This window comes from Peromyscus leucopus, chromosome X (genome assembly GCF_004664715.2).
Source record: "Peromyscus leucopus breed LL Stock chromosome X, UCI_PerLeu_2.1, whole genome shotgun sequence".
Lineage (NCBI taxonomy): Eukaryota > Metazoa > Chordata > Mammalia > Rodentia > Cricetidae > Peromyscus > Peromyscus leucopus.
In genome coordinates, this window is record NC_051083.1 from 107,726,966 (window position 1) to 107,748,383 (window position 21,418).

At 38.3% G+C, this 21,418-nt stretch overlaps 1 protein-coding gene across 7 annotated transcripts in view; it reads left to right on the top strand.

Moving 5' to 3' along the window:
• The window catches only part of Gria3 (glutamate ionotropic receptor AMPA type subunit 3), a 274,362-nt gene that overhangs the window by 197,032 nt on the left and 55,912 nt on the right, over positions 1–21,418 (top strand). For all 7 annotated transcript variants that reach the window (XR_003735837.2, XM_028881611.2, XM_028881610.2 and 4 more), the window contains 2 exons: positions 488–694; positions 10,524–10,900. Coding sequence is in view for 6 of the 7 variants with exons in the window: in XM_028881611.2 (XP_028737444.1) it covers positions 488–694; positions 10,524–10,900 (584 nt within the window). In the remaining variant the exon portion in view is untranslated. The remainder of the gene's footprint in view (positions 1–487; positions 695–10,523; positions 10,901–21,418) is intronic.

A 21,418-nucleotide genomic window follows, 5' to 3' on the forward strand; every position in this document is an offset into this window, starting at 1 on the left:
TCACCTTATCCTAGGAACTGTAAATAGCCCTGCAGATGGAAAAAAGAGTGAGCCAAACCTTCCAACTTCACAACAATCAACATTTCCCTATGGCCTGCCAGAGCTGGCTATCCCTTCTACCAGATACATCCTTAGAAATCAAAGGCAGTTAGTTCATCTTTATGTACTGAAGAATATAGCACTTCCAAATTCAACTAAATCAAAAGGCTTTGATGGTTAAAATGAGTCCCACTTTCAAACTTTAGGGAAAAAAAACTTAAATGTTTCCCTACTTCATTAAATTATCTGTTAAGGGCTCCAAGGAATACATGGCTCCATGAATAGTTGAATGAGGCTCCCTTCTTACTGAGTCAAAATTTTAAAAAATCGTTTCCATACACTAAGCTTCAATAGCAACAGAGGGCGAAAAGGCTTCCTATTGCATTTACTATCTCTTAGAAAAATAAATAGATAGGAGTAATCTTTTGTTCTCTTTTCTATCCCAAAGGAATCACCATATGTAATGTATAAAAAGAACCATGAGCAATTGGAAGGAAATGAGCGCTATGAAGGCTATTGTGTTGATTTAGCCTATGAAATAGCCAAACATGTAAGGATCAAATACAAATTATCCATTGTCGGTGATGGGAAATATGGAGCACGGGATCCAGAGACTAAAATATGGAATGGCATGGTTGGGGAACTTGTCTACGGAGTAAGTATTTTCAGTTCCATTGTTACTTATTTCTATGCTTTTCAATTAACAAGAAAATGATTGATTTAATGTTCAAGCTTAAGACTGAGCCGATTTTAGAGTTTCATGAGTCTGTAAAAACAATTTCTCAGGAAAGGTAGACTATCAATACCATCCTTTGAGCAACAGGGTTATTTTACAAAAAAGAAAATAGAACTGAGGGAAGTTACTGGGCCGTATTAAGCACAGCCTGCCCTCTACAGAGAGTCTATTCCTTCTGTATTTCACTGACTCAGGTACCAGAACCACCTACTATATAGTTGCCTTAGTAGTATTGCTGTCTTTCCTCATCAGTCCCCTCATAAATGCGCTCTTCATCCCAACCAACAACATTACCACCTTAGTTAAGATTTATACCATTGTTTACCGTTTAACTATATCCCTACCTGTAGTTTTACACTAGCAAATCAGATCCACATTACTGCAATTTCCCACATTAAAAACCAGGATAAACTTTAAGAAGACTACAGTGGTATTGTCACAGATCCTCCGTGACTTACTTTTAAACTGTTTGGTCTTAGGGACAATCAGATCTTAGGCAAACCAATGAGGCATATGAGGATAAGTACAATTGTCCATCAGAATTGCCCATTGGGTAAACCAATCTCTAATAAACTAACAAAGGAACAGATGGTGGCAGGAGATATTTAGTTCTAGTAAACAATAATCACTTGCAGTGATTGGTACCTGTACGGAAAACAGATACTGAGAAGACAAATTAATTGGGGGGGGGATTGCTGAGAAGTCATAGCTTCTAAGAAGCAAGCATCCATGTATCTATTGAATTGAAGATCAGGAGAATGACTCCAGTGATAGCCAGCACAAAATAGGGTGTCACTCTTCAATCATAAGAGACTACCAGGGTCACTCAATATGGTTTTTTTAATAGGCCGTTGGAAACCAGCATAAAGGAAGGAGCTTATTTCTAAAAATAAGGACACAGAATGGGAACTAAGGCTTAAAATGAGGCTGGGCCCCAGGTATCAAAACTGGGACACTGTCCTCTTGCCAGACAAACAGTACAATAACTTGAACCCCCACCTCCATCTGTGGGGCTGGAGCCAATCACCACCTGTCTCAGGTCAAGGTTGGCCCTGGGAACTGGGGCAGGACTGAGTTGCAGATGAAACACAAGTGAGTCCAGAGATGAGAAAGAGGTTTTCTACTTCCAGAGAGGAGCTGACAACCCAATTGATTTCTGAGGACCCTGAGTCTCAACCATTATGACATAGCACTAGTCTCTCCCTTTCCAAGTGACAATGTTTTCTTTCTTGTCCCTTATCTCCCCAACACTCAAAAGGTATTGTCATGTCTACAGCTCTCCCTGCACTTAGTACATAATCTTACACATAGGGAAGCTTCACTTTTTCTTCTTATGAATCAAGACCACAATAATGGTTGACAAAGGTTCATTAATCTGAGCTCATGGTGGGAAAAATAAGGTAATATTTTTGTTATTATTAGCCAGCACTTATAGAGTATTCACTGGCTGCTACCTACTGTGCCAAGTACTTTACAAGCATTATGTACCTTAATCCTCACAACATGCATTTAAAGAAGTTCCATTAGTAACCTCATTCTACGTGTGAGAATATTTAAGCTAAGAATTGAAGTCACTTTCCAGACAGCAAATATCCTGCAGGGCCTGTCTTGTTGTTCAGGCTACTATAAGAAAGTATATTAGGCTAGTGGCTCATAAACAACAGATATTGATTTTTTCACCATTCTGGAGGCTGGGAAGTTCATTATCAAAGATTCCATTGTCTAGTAATGATGAACTTTCTGAGTCATAAATTGTAGCTGCTTGTTGCATCTTCACATTAGGGAAAGAGCAATTGGTCTCTGAAGCCTCTCATATAAGAGCACTAATCCTATTCATGAGGGCTCTGCTTCATGGACTAATCACTTCCTAAATGACCCATTTCTTAACAACATTACATTACAGATTAGAATTTCAACATATGAAGAAGAGCATAAATGTTCTGACCATAGCAAGAGCACAGTGACTTGAATCTGTGAAGTTCTTATGCTTTTAATCAGTTCACTATACTATCCCATAGCTAAAAGTGTTGTTTCAGGCCCATTCCATCTGGAATAATAGTTGAAATTTATTATAAAAGGCATTTGGTGCCTTAGTCATTCTGGAGAGAAGTTATTGAGGCTTTAGTAGCATGGCAAGAAATTGAGGGTGTCAATTTCTACTGCTCCAGTTATCTGATGTGATCTAGTCCATAAGTTCACAAGGCCATCAAAACAGAATGGCTAGAGCTCTGTAGTGTTTCCACTGGAAATAGACCAGTGCCCTCCTAGCATTCAGCAAGACATGGTGATGTAGGATAAGAGATCGTTCAGAGGAAGTGCAGTTCTCTTGTGGTGTTTTGCTTTCTCCCCTAGGATGTCCTCCCTGCTGCATGGTTTAATCTCTACACATCCCTTTCTCTTTCCACTTCATCTATTTGTCAGTGAGGGAATCTGAGAAGTACAGAGTTCTTTGTTTAGTAATTCAGACCTCATCTCGATTTTGAAAAGGTGAGATTTCTGGAGCAACCTTTCTCTCATCCCCCTACTGCTCTAGGGAGAGCTCTCCTTTCTGCTAGAGAAGGCTCTTAAAGGAACATCCTCTCCCTCTCCTGACCTAGAAGAAGTCTCTGATGTTTTCTGGGATGAATAATACAAAGTGATTCTGGAGAACTGACAGCAAACCAATCCACTGAAGTGGACTGTCAAACTCCACTTTCCTCTATAACCTAGGAATATAAAAACTAGATTTTCCTGTCATGCTTGGAGGAAAAGCTTGCTGTCAGAGATATCATAAGCTAAATGTGTTCTCAACTTCATGTAGAAGTTTTAATCTTTTGGCATTAGAAAGTTTTCAATGTCTTTGTTCATGATAGAAATGGAGGAAAAAGAGAAAACACAGGCTTGCATTTCTGGCAGACCTGACCTCTTGTGGTTTGCAAGTTGTTTCAGAAGAAGAAAGGAGGGGAAACCCTCTGATGATTTCCCAGAGTGCTTAATGGACAAAAACATGGAGAACAGGGAACAACTATTTGCATTTAGCATGAAAACTACACAGATAGGCACTGTTTTATCTTTCCAGTGCTGTCTCTTATGCCTTTTGTATGTAGTATGGGTCAGAGCAGGGAAATGATGAAGGAAGGCAGAGCTGGAGAAAGCTTTGCCAAAGACATTTCTGTATCTGCCATGAAGTCCCAAGAAAAAGCCAAAAGGAATTAAATTTGTTAAAGAATAAAGAAGTCAATTAGTCTCTTTTTTCAGATGATTCCTGAATGGTTTTTTTTCCTCTAAAGAAATTCAAATCAAAGTTGATGTTGGGGCACCTTGTATCTCTAAGAAGGTTATTTTTGAAACAAACGTCAGCAGCATACAATGTGCCCCATTACGTAAGCCCTTCAGTACATTGTGGTCTTGAAACTGTCCACCTGCTTTCAGCAATTTTGATTTTGAGCTGGATTTCTGTAACACTGCCACATAATAATCATTCCAGCTCAAATGGCTCACACACCACCAGTTTTTACTGCTCTCAAGTAGCAAATGTTTTAAGAGGGCATTCTCAAAGAACATTCTGTGGCTATCAGGATTCTTAAATATTCCTTAGCCAAACATCTAATTCATTTTTACAGATGACTAGGAGATCCACCAGGGACTAAACATTAGCATTGCCCACTGAGTAAACCAAAAAATTGAAGCTTCATGAAGGACAAGAGTGACAGGTATTTCTAAGGGAGGATGGGTGATAGCAAATTTTGACAATATCACAACAATCAGAGTTTGGCAACTCGAATGCCAGTCTGCCTGGCCTAGTGCTTTGTCCACTGGTTTACACTGGCTCAGTGCACTATGCTTGTCAGCTTATGGGTATCTTGATGTTATTTCAGTCAGATATGCCATTTCTTCCTGGCTTTGGGGTATAGGGCTTGCATTCTAGCTGCATTATGTGCTATTCCATCCAAGACATTCATCGCATTTCTATGTGCCCTCTAGGACAATGCAAAATAAATCTCTAGTTATCTCTTGAAATATTTAAAAATACAATGTAAATAGCTGGGTGGCTCTGTCCTCAGAGAAGATATATGACCTAACAAGTTTTTTTTAAGGCAAGAAATGGGCTAGAAGGAAATTGGAGCCCCAGTTATGAAGAGGACACCTCCCAGTGGGCCACTGCCACATTCCTTATGTTCTTAGCACCTAGAACTAAGAATAAAGAATACGTGGGATTGCTTTTGGGAAAGGCCAGGAAAGATATTATCCATATTTATTCATACTACCTAGAAGACAGCAGAAAGCTCAGGAATGGAGATGGGATTGGCATATGTTGATTCCAGATCACAGTCTTTGGGCATCCCAGAATACTTCCCACACCTAGGAGAAATGGAAACTCAACAGATATTACTTACACTGACATTTCTTTTCCTATAAGAAATTACCTTGGGTTGTCACTATCCTAAGATAGATTTATTTTCCATTAATAAAGGCAAAATACCAATCTGTCCTTACAGTTAAAGGCAGAGAAGCAAGGATCTAGTAACAGAGGCCATACATCCACTTCTAGTTGTCTGATTGCGCTGGGCTCTGGCAGAAAGGACTGATGATTTGATAAAAGTGTTCCTCTACTGAAAGGACACATAGGCTCCAGGGAAGAGCATTAATGATACATGGAAGTCTGCTATTCTGAGCAGAGGGGCGGGGAAATATTTCCAACCAAATTTAGCTTCACACGGCCTTCATCCAACTCCTGGGGTACCCGTTTATCTTCACTGGGTCTTTAAATTCCACAGCTCCCCAAGGACAAGGAGTCCAAATCAATAGACCCATACTGGGACATCTGTTCTGGATAAAGAAATGAGAAGATCCTGTTGTGACCCTGCTTGTTGTTGCACTGATTTAAATAGGCCTCATCCCTTTATCCAGATCTGAACAACTGCAGACAACAAATATCTCATAGAGCACAGCCAATAAAGCAGTTTAATCCCTGCACCCAACACACAGCAATTGTATTCCTATTGTCCAGCTTAATTCTGCTGCACTCATTTAAATTTCTGGAGGAAATGCCTGCCCAAGGCCACTAGAGCTTTATGCTTGATTCAGGGAGCAGGGAGCAGATCACATCTGCTTTTCTTAGGTAGCATACAGTATGGTTTGTATGACCCATCTCCTCTTTTCTTCCTTTTCCTCTTGCTATCAGAAAGTGCTTTGAAACAGTGGCTGACAAGCTCCTACTCAAACATAATCTCCAAATAGGTTTCAAATTTTATATCAGCTAATCAGATGAAAATACTTTAAGATGTAACAAGCCTTCCAGCTCAAACAATTTGTAAAATTACATTTAAACTAAATGTCATCTCTGCTTAAAATGTGTCAGCTTCTTAAGTGCGTAGTCCCTGTGCACAGGAGTCTGTCGGGGTTCAGATTTTATGAAACTTACAACTTTGGCCGCCTACCTATGAAAACGATTATAAATCCCCTCAAGCTAAATCCCCTCCAATAATGCAGTTGCTTGGGTTTGCCACTGGTTAAGTGGGAAAAAAATCAAACCTAATTTAGTGTGTTTACTGAGCCCACACAGCCATTCTTAAACTGCTTGATTAAAATCCTTTAAGTAGTCAAAATGCAAGTTAAAACACTAGTAGAGTCTCACTCTGAGTTCTTACCATTTGCTGGTTTTCATCTGTCACCTGGGGCACTTACCCACCTAGAGTTCTAAGAGTGACTTTCCTGCTGCTGTCACCAGCACAGGCTTGATGACAAAGGGCTGCTGGAGTGGTTCAGGACACCAGAAGAGAGACACTTGATTATTAAGCCAGAAGCTCACCTGCTCCATAGTCCTAGCCATAATTCTTCATGCTTGGCTCTAGTCACAGCTGACTTACATTAAGAACAGATAGTAAGGAAGGAATTTTAGGGCGGTGAATTTGATCCAAACATGTTATATGCATGTGTGCATATTAAGTACAAATATTTTAAAAGAGGAATTTCATTTGGGTGGTTGCCTTTTTTAGGTTTTCATCAGTATCGGTCTCTGAAATCTTTTAATTTCCTATAAAGTACACTCCCTTGTCTATATGCCATGGCAATCCCAGGATAGCTAACTGAGGATTTTTGGACACTTATTAGTCATGTTTCTCCACATTCCCATTGATCATCAAGCTGATTGTTTCATAATCATTATGGCAGGCAGGTCATAAGCTCTGAAATAACCCACTACCACAGATGTGTTTTATAGTGTGCAGAAAGGGATATGGTAGGAGAGGGCAAAGGCTTCTCCCAAGCTGGCTCTAAGCTGATGTGCCAGCACCAAGGCTAGAAGAGAAAAGGAAGAACTGCTCCGTCTCCCACACATCTTACTGTCCTCTGCTCAGTCTTACCTTCTGTTGGTTGGTTGATCCTTCTTCTAGCTACTTGCAGCTATCCCTTTGTCTTGTCTTTATTAAGGGTTCTTAAGGATACATCATCAGTGAGATTTAAGTGAACCCAGATTTAACATCATCCTCTATTGGGGCAGTACATTGATACATATGATATATATATTGCTTTCTTTGAAAAATCTCCTGAGATCCCAGTACTTGCTAGACTGAGACAGGAGGATCACCACAAATTTAAGGCCAGCCCGAGGCAGGAACAAAATGGAAAGAAAAGACTGCCCAGAAAGAATTCAGAAAATTAGAAATGCTAGGGTGAGGGAAAGAGGCAAGTACCAGAGAGGAACAGATTTGCACTGCTGTTTGTTTGTGATTCAAAAGTACTTTAAACTCAGAATGGCCTCCTTGGGGAATCTGTTCTCTTGCTAAAAGTTCCTAGGAACTAGACAATAAAAGGTCGTTCCTTCTCTGTCTAGCCATCTCTTGTTAGTGTGTTTAGTGGTGCTTACCATGTGGTGGGTGTTGCAGTTACTGAGTTAGCTTTGTTTTGTGGGGGGGGGGTTTCGTAGGGGTATTTTTGTTTTGTTTTTGTATTTCAACTGTTATCTCATCTTTCTTTCTTTCTTTTTGAGATGATAATATAATGACATCGTTTTCCCCTCTCTTTCCTCCCACCAAACTCTCCCAAAGATAGGGTGGGGTATGGTTTTACATTTAAAGGGGATCAAATGCCTCAATCTTCAATTCAGTACCTACTTGAAAAGAGCTCATTTCCCTAAAATCCAGTCCAAATAAAGTTGGTTTTTTTTATACCAAATACCCTCTTACTACTACCTTCGAAGACAGAAAAAAAAATAGCAATTTTTCTTAGAAGGATCAAGACTTACAAGATTAAAAGAAAGAAAGAACTAGTTAAATTAAGTAATTAAATTCAAATGAGATCAAATGCGAACTTACACTAGATGCATATTTGTATCCTCCAAGCAGGAGGCAGAATCATGTTGGCAGTGAGAGGAGGCGCCTTTTTGTATGAATTCTCTTGGCATAACAAAACTCTAGCTGATTCAAGCTATCTTTGCCAAAACCCCGCTAGCTTTCTGGCCAATTCCATTCTTATCAGAAGCCTTTGTTCCTATGACCAGGTGTAGTCCTCAGCCAAAGCATAAAATAAGAAAAATTTGTCATTGGCTCCAATCTCATCTTCAATGTGGAACTGAAGATTAAGGAGTTAACTGCAATATGATGAGAGTTGAAGCCATAGATGATAATGTTGAAAGAAGAAAAATAAAGGACAGAACCTTGAATGATCTGTCTTATTCCACAAACCTTCAGTGATTACCTCCTAAACCAAACACTTCTGGAAATACAAAATATACCTTGGTGGAGAATGAAAACAGGAAGGAAAGTAGGCGAAGAATATCATAGAAGTAGGAAGAGAGCCTGTTGTCTTTAGTGTCATAGAGCCAAAGGAAAGAATATATAATACAAAAGTCCAGTAATATCACATGAGCAGTTGATGTCTGACAGGATGTGTTTGAGTCTGGCAACCAAGCTTACAGTTCAAGAAATAATTTTAATAAGTCAGAGGGACTACAAATTAGGTATTAAAGTGAAAGTACTGTTTTAATTCAGAGATAAATGAAGCCATAGTTTCAAGATCATTGACGGTGGTGAGTAGAGGTGCAATATGGGTAGAATGGATTAAAAATGGAAGGGGTGTTTTTTTGGTAAACAGAACTGCCTGTGATTTCAACTGAATAGGTATTGTATGACTTTCCCTGGGAAGACATGAACAAATGGCTACTCATCCCCAGTAGAGCACCAATGACAGGCCAAAGCAACAATTCCACCAACATCCATATTGGCAAAGATTGTATTGGGGTTACCTACAGAAGTGTGGGTGAAGGGACATTTATAGAAACATAGATAACTCAGAAGAGCTGCATCATCAAAATGCTCACTAATTGCAGATCAAAGTGCTATAGTATGTAGTATACATATACAAGTGTCGTTTGAAAAGAGGATGCTGGTTAAGAGAGTGGATCTGAATTTCAGTACCAGACGTCAAATCTCAGCCTCTCTTTTCCTTGTAGTATTCAGTGGAAGCCTTTGGTAATGCCTTGTCTTTTAAAATATACATCATTTGAAGAGAGAATGGTAATTGTACCAAACTTAAGGTTGCTAGGAAAATGAAGCAAAATAATATGTATAAAGTACTTGCCACAGTGCCTCATTCAGAGCAAGCACTTCAGAAATGTGAGCAACTGTTCATCATCTGCATTTCCCCTTAAATAAGGAGCACTTCTCAACTGCTTTGAGTTGCCCTATACAATTCACCAAAGTAAATACCATTTTTTTTGGTAAATATACTCTAGTTCACATTTCACAATTATTTCTCCATCTCTCCCCACAGGTAGGGGTATTGAAACATAACTATATTTATCTCAGAAAAAACTGAACATAATTGATAATTTACTACCTATCTGATACACCATACTTAAGCCATCCCCTAGTCATATACATTTTCCCACGTGTACATTTTAAAGGCTATTTTCCACACTAAAACCTACAGCATTCTAAAGAAACAACTGTAGAAAAAAGTAAGTGCAGAAAATCCTAATGCCTTATTTTCCTGAGATTAATATAAAAAGATGACATGCCTTTACATGAGTTAATTATTCAGTACACTGCTAACATTTATTTATCAATCTGACATGTGTAACTGTTGTACTTGCATTTATCAACATCAAAGATAGCTTACTTGATAAATTAATATATATTCTAATAGCTGGTTTTTTCCTTGTATCTCCCATTCAGAAATATTGCAGGTTTTCATGTATTATGTTCAATAATCAACAACTATTTAAGGAATCTACATTTTAATATAGAATCTACTACAATAATAAATATAAAACCAAAAGACTGGGCCCCTATCTTCAAATGATGTATATTTTAACAGACAAGGCAGTAACCAAGACTTATATTGAATACTACAATGGAAAAGAAAGAAAATATAAGAAATGAAAGTTACTGTGCACCATGCACAAAATTTCCAGTCAAATAATGGAGATAGACATAAGAACATGAATATTAACATAAGAAAAGTTAAATTAGATATATCATAAAGAAGTTGAGGTGTGAGGTAGCAAAAAGAAATTAGGGGAAATGGAATTAGTTTCCCTAAGCCAATATGCTTCAGAGGACAAAAGACCAGGGCTTTTTCCTTATTTCACCATCAAACTAAAGCAATTTAGAAGCCGTTGAATGGCTTTGCCTCTCTAATCTTAGCATTGACAAATTGGCTGGTTACAGTGATTGAATATATTATATTTCAACTAAATACATTTGTTAAGTGACAAATGATGAAGGAAATGCTGTCTGTAAGAGTGCTATGTGTCTTTGTTTTTCAGAGAGCTGATATAGCTGTTGCTCCACTCACTATAACATTGGTCCGTGAAGAAGTCATAGATTTTTCAAAGCCATTTATGAGCCTGGGAATCTCCATCATGATAAAGAAGCCTCAGAAATCAAAACCAGGCGTATTTTCGTTCCTGGATCCTTTAGCTTATGAAATCTGGATGTGCATTGTCTTCGCTTACATTGGAGTCAGTGTGGTTCTCTTCCTAGTCAGCAGATTTAGCCCTTATGAATGGCACTTGGAAGACAACAATGAAGAACCTCGTGACCCACAAAGCCCTCCTGATCCTCCGAATGAATTTGGAATATTTAACAGTCTTTGGTTTTCCTTGGGTGCTTTTATGCAACAAGGATGTGATATTTCTCCAAGGTTTGTTTGTGTGTAATACAGAATACATGCTTGTATTTTGTGGTCATACTCCACTCATGTCCATCTGGTATTCACCTGCATCAACTTCAGAGTTCTTTCATTTAACATTCCATCCAATGACAAATTATCATCAAGCCATTTTGTTTGCTTATGTCTTTGAGGTGAGTGTGTCTCTGGTGATGCTTTGAATGCCTAAGGTTTGCTACGGTGTTCATAAATACACAAACTCTGGATAAAATTAACTGACACATAATAGTACTATGAAAATTACCTCTTTAATTGAGCTGAAACATTTTCTCATTTATCAAGAGACTGAGTCTAGACAAAATGTGAAAGAAGATAGAACATTTTTTTTTAAATCCTCCTGTCTTCCCCTATTAATATTGGCTTTTTTGTTTTGCTCTCAGACTTCTTAGAACCATGTATCTACTCCAGTTTCTTAGCTAAAACTATAGAATTTCTTCAAGAAAACAGCAGAAAATCAGTATGAATCTTAGTGATGTGGCCACATTTGAAAATAGCCTGGCCATTTCTTATAAAGTTAGGGATAGAGTTAAAATGCCACACAACAATTTTACTGTCATTTGTAACCCCAAAGTAAAAAGTATGAATGTCCATAGTAGCTTTAGTTTTAATAGACAAAACATAGAAATGAAGCAAATGATCAACTGGTAAATGGATAAATTGTGGCATATTCATTCAATGGAATACTATTCAATTAAAAGAACAGATTACTGATGCATACTGACAGTTCACATGAACCTTGAAAACATGCCCAATGAAATAATTTAAACACAAAATGCCACTTACTACTCAGATATATTTGTTGAATATCATTCTGTTTGTCCGAGATAGAGAAATCTATAGTGATAAAAAGGATAATTGGTGATGGCCAGAGTTTGAAGGGAGAGGGAAAAAATGGTAACAAAGGGATTAGAATCCAGCAAGTGTGCTGAGCAGAACATGTACAAGAGTAGAAACAACTTATGTGAGCTTTTTATATCTTGTTAATTTCAAAGTTTTTCTATAGCTCGAGTTTTCTTGCCTTGCCCACAGTCAGGACAAATCTTTGTCACCCGCCAGTCCCACAGCCGCTCAGACCCAACCAAGTAAGCACAGAGACTTATGTTGCTTACAAACTGTACGGCCGTGGCAGGCTTCTTGCTAACTGTTCATATAGCTTAAATTAATCCATTTCCATAAATCTATACCTTGCCATGTGGCTCGTGGCTTACCGGCGTCTTCACATGCTGCTGGTCATGGCGGTGGCCGGCAGTGTCTTCCTGCCTCAGCCTTCTGCTTCCCAGAACTCTCTTCTCTCCTTGTCCCACCTACTTCCTGCCTGGCCACTGGCCAATCAGTGTTTTATTTATTGACCAATCTGAGCAACAGATTTGACATACAGACCATCCCATAGCATTTTTCTGTTTGTTTTTTAAAAGAAATATAGCACTAACACACTGTTCGTCTGGAAAAGATTTTGATACCTCTGCTACTGGCTTGTGGGACATATGCCTTACTTGTCTCATCCTTTTCCTAACCCTGCTAGGACTGGACAAAGGGACATGATGGAACTGATGGGGGTGATGTGAAAATGCTCCAAAAATAGATTTTGATGATAGTTTCAGAACTCTAAATTTACTTAAATCATTGAACAAATATAATTCTGATGAATACTTATACTGGTGAGTTGTATTAGATGCAAACTTATCTCAGCAAAGCTATTGAAAATATTGAGCATGGTTTGATATGTAGCTCAGTAGTAGAGAGCTTACCTAGAATATGCAAGACCCTGGGTTAAACCTCCAGGACCAGAAAAAATGTTGAAGGTGAATGTCCTGAGCCTTACCAATGTATATTAACTCACCTAATCACAAATAGTAGTGAATTCATACTTATACAATATTATGACTGAATATGCCATATTTATAATCTTCAAAATTTTTTGAGGGACTAGGGAAATGGCTCAGTGGATAAGAGCACTTATTGTGCAAACATGAGAACCTGAGTTCAATTAGCCAGCAACTACATAAAAAGCCAGACATGACTGTGCCTGCCTGTAACCCTGGCATTGTGGGGGAACAAGCAAATCCTGAGAGTTCACTGGCCAACCAGCATAGATTATGCTTCAGATTCAGTGAAAGACCCCATCTCAAGTCAATAACATGCACAGAGATAAAGGAAAACACCAATGTTGTGCTCTGGCCTTTGCTTGTTAGCACACCCATGGACTCCCATGCATGCATCACATACATGCACCATACACATACAGCCCACCATACATATCACACACACACACACACACACACACACACACACACACACACACACGAGCACATACACAAGGCACACACTAAAAATTATAAAACAAAATACTAACTTTGGCTAAACTAAACATTAATCCAAATACTGACAGGAGTCAATAATGTAACTATACAGGGATTTTCAGTTAGAAATTAAAGACTTGGGGCTGGAAAGATATCTCAACCAATAAAATGCTTCTTTTGTGATCATGAGAACTTGAGTTCAATCCCCAGAACCCACATGAAAGCTAAGTATGGTGGTACTTGCTTCTAAAACCAATGCTGGGAAGGTAGGCATTAGGTAATCCCTGGAGCTGACTGGCCAGCCAGTCTAGCCTAATTTGTAAACTATAGGCTAATAGCATACCCTATCTCAAAGGAGGAAGGGGACAGTGTTCCTGAAGATGACACTCAAGGTCTTTCTCTCTTCCCTACACACACACAACCTCATGCACACCCACACAACCACAAGCATGCGTGCACACGCAGACACACACACACACACACACACACACACACACACAAGCACACAAAGAATATAAGGATTCAGAATAATGAGACCATTTTTACAGCATATCTCTTTGTGAGTTTAGACATTGAGAATACTAAACACTTACAGTAAAACGTGACTGACTGGGTAGCCATCTTTGGCAGCTTTTTAAAATTGCCTGTGTGGGGCTTTCAAGTTTCATGCATCCAACCTACTCTTTCCCCCCTTTTTCTGTTAAAAAAAAAATGCCACCCTCAATCTGTTTGGCTGGGTTCTTCAAATTATTTCATTTCCTGTTCCTTTTGTGTTCAGAATGTGTCACTCTGTGATATCATCAGGGAGTTCATTTGATTTCCTAGTTTCTTTTTGGGTTTTGTGAAATAGTCACTTCAAGAGACTATGGCCTCTGAATGAGTCGATAATTGAAAGATTTCTAACATGGCTGGTAATCTGTATTGAGACAATGCTGAAGAGTCATTAAGGCTGGAGATTTTCTTGGTTTCTGTAAGTCAATTTTCAAAACTACATTTGTGATATTCCCGCTGGAGTGCTGCCTACTATGCTGCATACTCAAACAGGCCTCTTCACAAGCCGTTTTGACAAGTATTTATGCACATTACTTCATTAAATAAGAACTAAAGCTGATACTGAAAATGACAAGTTGGACCAGTTGGGGGTTTTGCCTTAATTTCTGGTAGCACAATTTAAGCTACAGCTTTTCCCTAGTCCTAAAATATGGCAAATGCCTTTTCTTTTAAAGGGACAGATTTTAGTATGCTGCTCAAGAGGTTGTCATATAGTACAATGGCTTCCAAATTTTTTAACATGACCCATAGTAAGAAATCATTTTTCCATCTTGACTCACTATACATAAATGTATACAAGCAAAATTATACCAGACATTACCCTTAGAGTATGCCATGCATGCTAAGATTTTTCTGTCCTGTTGGATTGTTTTTAAAGCTGGTCATGGTTCAACCCGCTAAGGTCATGAAGCCTATAGAATACATGTCTAGTGTAACAACTATTTTTTATTATGCGTCTTAGTGAGAAATCATTACCTCCAGGAGCTTCATATGTTCTAACCTATGAGTGAACACTCCTCTGATACTATCTTTTGTGCCCTACAAACGAATTTATCTCTTTAAATCTTTTATTAAAATATGCTTCTTAGCATATATATATATATATATATATATATATATATATATATATATATATATTATACACCAGTAAGAAAGAAACATGTTTTGTAGCTTTAGAGTTTTTCCTGCCTTGCCCACATTCAGGACAAATCTCTGCCACCCGCCAGTCCCACAGCCGCTCAAACCCAACCAAGTAAACACAGACACTTATATTGCTTTCAAACTGTATGGCCGTGGCAGGCTTCTTGCTAACTGTTCCTTTATCTTAAATTAACCATTTCCTTTTATCTTAAATTAACCATTTCCATAAATCTATTCCTTAAAGTAATCCATTTCTACAAATCTATACCTCGCCACGTGGCTGGTGGCTTATCAGCGTCTTCACATGCTGCTGGTCATGGCGGCGGCTGCAGCGTCCTTCTGCCTTCCTGTCCCTTTTTATTTCTCCTCTCTGTTAGTCCCGCCTATCCTTCCTGCCTAGCCACAGCCGATCAGGTTTTATTTATTAACCAATCAGAACAACTTGACATACAGACCATCCCCCAGCACAGCAAAGTGCAGACCATCTCAAACACCTGCACTCAGGCCCATGGTCCTAATCATCCTCTATACGGACCTGCTGGGTAACGCCACAAAGAACCCAAGAAGGGCTCCCACAGGACATACAAATTATCCCACAGCAATGTTTCTCCTTGTCTTGAGAGCTCTATTGATTATATATTTGTGATCAACTGTGTATTAGCCCAATTCACTGTAATGTATTTCTCTATTGGCAGATTTAGAAAGTCCTGACAATAGTATAGTTGCACTGTAAGATGTGTGGTTGCCTTTACTGTAAGCATCAGAATTATACTTTGCTTAATGACCACACTCAGAGTACAAACTCTCCAGAAAGCCAAGAATGTGAGCATAGATGATACACTGTTACTTTCATCAAAACTGAAGCAAATCCAGGAATTATCCTTGAGATTATATTTGAAAATAGAATCAACAAGTATTAGAATGGAAGGAAATATCAGAGAAAAATCAGTCTAACCGCCTTCCCTGGACTCCCACTGCATGTGGACTGTCTCACCTGGACCTTAATCTTTAAACCATTGCCACAGTGTAGGCATTGTGCTTACTTTTAAGTTGAAGAAAGTGGCTCAGGTTGAATCATTTGCCTAGTCACACTGACAATGACAGCTAGAACTCAAACCTAGCTCCAATTCCCAAACCCTGTTCTTTCTGCTGTATGCTGCTTTGTTCCTATCATAGACCACAGTCATTCCTCGAGAGCTGACACAAGGGAACACAACTTCACAGAGATTTTTAAGAGCCAGCAGTACAATTGCTTCCACAACGACTTCATACTGCCAATCTGAAGGCACCAGGTACCAGAACTGTTTTCCCATTTCTATCCCTAAAGAAATGCAGCACCCATTGTTAATGAAAGTGGGCAGTGAGCATTCATAATACTGCTGAGCATCTGCTCACTCAGAGCTTAAGGTTGCAAAATCAGCAGTAAGGCATTATGAGGAAAACTGCTGGCATCATTTCATTGCCTTTAAATACAGTTATTGACAGGTACCCTGAAGCTTAGAGATTCTTCATCAATATTAGGTTTGATATTTGAACTGTTCTAATTGTTCAGAGTAAATTACTTTGTTCTACATGAAGCTGTAGGCTGAGTCAACGTAAAAGAAGGTAATCAATGTAATAAGCCAAGGTTATATTCATACAACTGATGTATCAGGGGAGAAGTCCAGAGAAGGTGTGAACACATTCAGTTTAACCCTCTTCATCCTGAACGTGCACTGGGGGCCAGCCGACAGGGGCAGCCAGATGGAGAGAGGAGAGCAGTTAAAACGTCACTGCTTTCCCAGTCTGCTCTGCTAAACATCGGTCTCTCATCAACCAAATGTAAAGTACAGGTCCTGGCCTATGAGCTCAACAAATGTTAGCGATTGTTATTATGAAATTGGATTCTTCTAATCACCCTAGCTTAGCATATATACCAGTTAATATTGCATTTGGTCAGAGTTCCTAAAACTACTGAGGAATCCAGCTGAAGTGCTGGTTGATAGCAAAGTGCAAGCCTCTCCTGAGAGACGAGCAGTAACATTCCTTTTTGATCCATCTAGTGTTTTTAAGAGTTACATTTCTTGAAAGCGTTTTGAGCTTAGCATTTCATAATGCGTTGCTCACATTGACGAGAGGTTAGACCTTTTTAAAATCTAAAATTTGTTTCCTTTGTGAAACTTTGATAGAGCCACTTGTGCCATCTCGAGTCCAAGTCCAGACAAATGCTCCCCCTGCTGACTTTCTGTGAAGCTGCAGGGACAACTGAGGGCTGCTCAAGTGGAAGACAGGAGGGTTGGGAGTATTACTGAAAGGAAAATGGAGGGCGAAGAATAGACAAACTTGGACCTCACTACTGGGTACATATCGCACCAAAGTTATTTTTTATTAAGTTTTCAAGATAGCAAGTCCTTTGAAGAAGTAGGCAGGGACTCTGTCACAGTTAGACATGGGTCCTCCACACATAGATCTTCCGTTAAAAGAAAAGGTGTGTAGAACAACAAAAGGTCTGAGAGGTTTGAGCTGCATTTTAAGTGCTATCCTTTCCTTTCATGATGTATACCATTCTCTTCATCCTACCCCAAATTCACTTCACAGCAGTAGAGATGTGGTGAGACATTAATAATGAAAAGGCAGGGTTTTGATGACAACTATTTCATGACTTTGGCTGAAAGCTTTAGTTTTCAGTCTTTGGGGTGTGGTTACTTATTTCCATCAGAGAAGACTGTAAGAAACAAAGATTGATTCTGCACATATTTTAAAGAATCTATCACAGTACTGGCATTGAATGGGGAATGGAAATAATGTACACTTTAGAAACAGAAGAGGAATGATAAAGAATGTAGATGAAGGCAAAGGTTTTAGCTTCCCCTCATCATCTCATAAAGCTGGGATAGTGAAGATTACAAAATTTACTTACAGGATGAAGGTTATGGTCCATAGCTCACTTTTATTGTCATTTCAGATGTCGTAAAACACACTTTATTATTAATGTAGGGACTCCAGTTTCTTATTATTACAGTTAAGCAGAACATTGTCTATTGTTTGATATATGTATTTGGCAATATTTTATATGTGTTTTTTCTTTTGTTACTATTTATTTTCATTAACTTCAAACCTCCTCTCACCCTTTTGTCACAGATATGACATACACACTATTCTGTGTTTTTAAAAACATAAGCGTGCAGCATTTTATAGCCATTTCATTATGCTAACCTTGAAATCTGTCTGTGCAACAAAACTACTTGAAATGAATGTTAAGCATTTTGCAGCTGCATTAATGGAAAGAAAGATACTGGGAAATGATAGGTCTTTCTAATTCAACTATAAAGTCTTGTCTTATTTTAATAGATCCTTTATAAAATGTGATGGGGTTGACCCATCAGTCACTTTTTATATATCCTCCATGTGAAATGTGGGTTTAAGTGGCTGTAGTTTCACTAATGAGAAAAAGGGAAATACAAAAATGCTTGTATCTTTCCTGTGGGTTCCACTACATTTTTCCTCTGTAAAAAGATTTAAGCTTGCATGCCAAGAAAATGGAAGGGGGTGATATGAATTCCACCACATCCTTTGTCAAATCTATTGTTGTTTTGAGGAGACATTATCAAATGCAATCCTTTGCATTCTATACTAATTGCACAGAAGCTATTTATTTAGGTTTGTAAGGCTATTTTATCATTTCTATAAGGTTATTCTCCCAAATTTGCCATGCCCATCTATACCAGCATTCCTTGCAACTTGATGGATTAGTTCCAGTACCCCTGTCAGATACCAAACCCTGAAAATGCTCAAGTCCCTTACATCAAATGGCACATTTTTTGCATTTAATAAATGTACATCTTCTAACATAAATTAAATCATTTCCAGATGGATCATAACACTTAAAACAATGTACATGCTAAGAAAATATTTGTTTAGCTATTTGTAGAATTGTAAGGAGAAGAAATGTCTGTCTGTAGTTCATAAAGATAGCATTTTTCCCAAGTATTTTCAATCTGCAGCAGGTTGAATATGTATGTGGATCAGGAGGATGCAGAGAGCTGACTGTATGCCATAAAATTAACCACATAATTGCCAAAGTCAATAACCAGTAGACAAGAAGGCATGAAAATGGCCATTTTGCACTTAGGTTTATTTTTAGTCATGTCAACAACCAATCTCAGCTGAGTCATTCTGATCAACCACACAATGATCTGAGTCAGTATTAAGGTGGCCAAAATAACCAGATTATGATGTGCAGGCCTGATTTAAAATCAGACAGACATATCCACAGTCCATTAGCCTCAATAAAATGGCGCAATGTAATTTCCATAAATTACTGTATTTTCTTCCACATTTCATGCAGGCAATGCATAAACTGCCATTAGTATTCACAGCATGATATATCTCTTTTCATACCAAACTTCAAGTCTGGAATTACTCCAAACTCAGGCTTCTCCCTGGTCTCAGCAAAGCCCATCATTCCACATCAGGATGACTTTTACAGGTGCAGTACAAATGAACAACAAATAACAATATACAAACATGTTTGGTTTACTACAACTATATTTCTCAGGATTTGTTTAAAATCTATAATTTTCACACCATTATGGATTTTCTTATCAAAACCCTGGATATTTTATACTATAAAATATCTGGGTATTTCTCTTTTAATATTTTTAATAATCTCTAAGTTCTAATTTTATAGGTGGGTAGGAGTGTGTGTGTGTGTGTGTGTGTGTGTGTGTGTGTGTGTGTGTGTGTTCAATAGTATGTATGTGGAGATCAGAGTGTTTGTGGGAGTTAATTCTATCCTTCTACCATGTGGGTCCCAGAGATGGAAGCCAAATTATCAGGTACCTCTACCTGCTAAGCCACACCATCAGTCCTAGGAATCTCTCTCCTAGTATGAAAGCACAGACATTTTATTTTCTGTTTTTCCTCTCTGTACCAATTTCTTTATCTATAAAATGCCCTAGCTTGCTTATCTGTAACACAGTCCTGGCCAAAAGAGATGGACAATGTAAAAAGTTGATACATGTATGGCAATTAGAACAGTTTGTCACAAAGAACATGTTCAATAAGTGACAGCTTCCGTTTTATCATTTTTACTGCTATGGATGTCATTTTGAAGCATTAATATTCTGTACTGTAAAGTAATTTTCAGAGTCAGATAAGCCTATATGTTTAAAAAGTTGAACATGTCAAGCATGAAGAAAAATTATGAAATATCTAAATTCCTAATTGAAGTATTCTGTATACTTTTAGCACTGGGAAGGGTGACACATTCTTTTCTGACTCATGAGGATGTGTTTATCTCTTCTGAATAAAAGAGAAATGTTTCCAGATGCAATTGTAAAGATGTAGCTTATTAGCTAGAAAAAAAATCTGTCGCAAAGCAGATTTTCACATCTAAAGCTAAAGTGATTATATTTGACTGTGTTTTAGGCATTCAGAGACCAACAGAAACTACAGACTTAGAAAATAATCAAACAGATATTTTATAATTAACCAGTAAATAGTACTATTATTTATCAAAACACTTGCCAGAATTATCGGATTGTATTCCCATAAATGGCTGAATTTTCCACATGCTAAGAACAAGGGGTTATCTTGGGACACAAGAATTTGAATTTGCTTCAGAGTGCTAAAATCATAGTACATGCAGAGAACTTGATTTGTCAGTTCTCAGCCCAGAACTGCCCTCTTCCCACAGAGCCTGGAGATGTGCCAGGCTCCTACGCTTATTCTTTACTTTCTAGCAGAGTGGGAGCTCTTTCTGTGAGCTTTCCTAGGCATGGAAGAACATAGCCTATCCAGGATAGAGCTTTGCTCCACACTAGAACTATACTAAGGATGATGTGGCAATATTTTATAAAACCTACTGAGCAGATTTTAATTTCTATATACTACATCAGCCTCCAGCAATACTGCAAAGGAAGTGAAGATTCCTAATCACAAGCCATTACCCATCATTGAGCATCTGTTGCCCTCTGACTTCCCACAGTCCCTCTCCATGAGCAGCACTTACGGTGGAGAGACATAACTTACAACTCTAATTATACTCTTAAACTTTTATAAAATATGCACAACTCCCAGAATTCTGATCTAACTTGTCTAGAGGAGACTCTAGGCAAGGTTTTTGTTTTGTTTTGATGTCTTTGGTGGGTTTGGTTTTGTTGTTGTTAGGTTGTTTTGTTTTGACCCAAGCAGATGATCATGATACACAGGCAAAATTGAAAATCACTGGTGAAGAGCAATGCTTGTTTATTTCTCAGTCTGGTCTGTTCATCACGTGTAACAGAATCACTAGTGATACCTAGGAATCACATATTCTTGGGTATGCAGATATCCTGAATCCATATTTTAGCAACCTCCCCATACAGTAATGTTAACAAACGTTTCCTTTTAAAATTCATCCATATTTGGCTACATTCTCTAATAATTAGACCAAAACATTGAAGAAAAAAGTTCATGCTATTAAAACTTACCCACCACTTCCATACTAACTGAATACCATTAGAGCACTGAAGGCCAC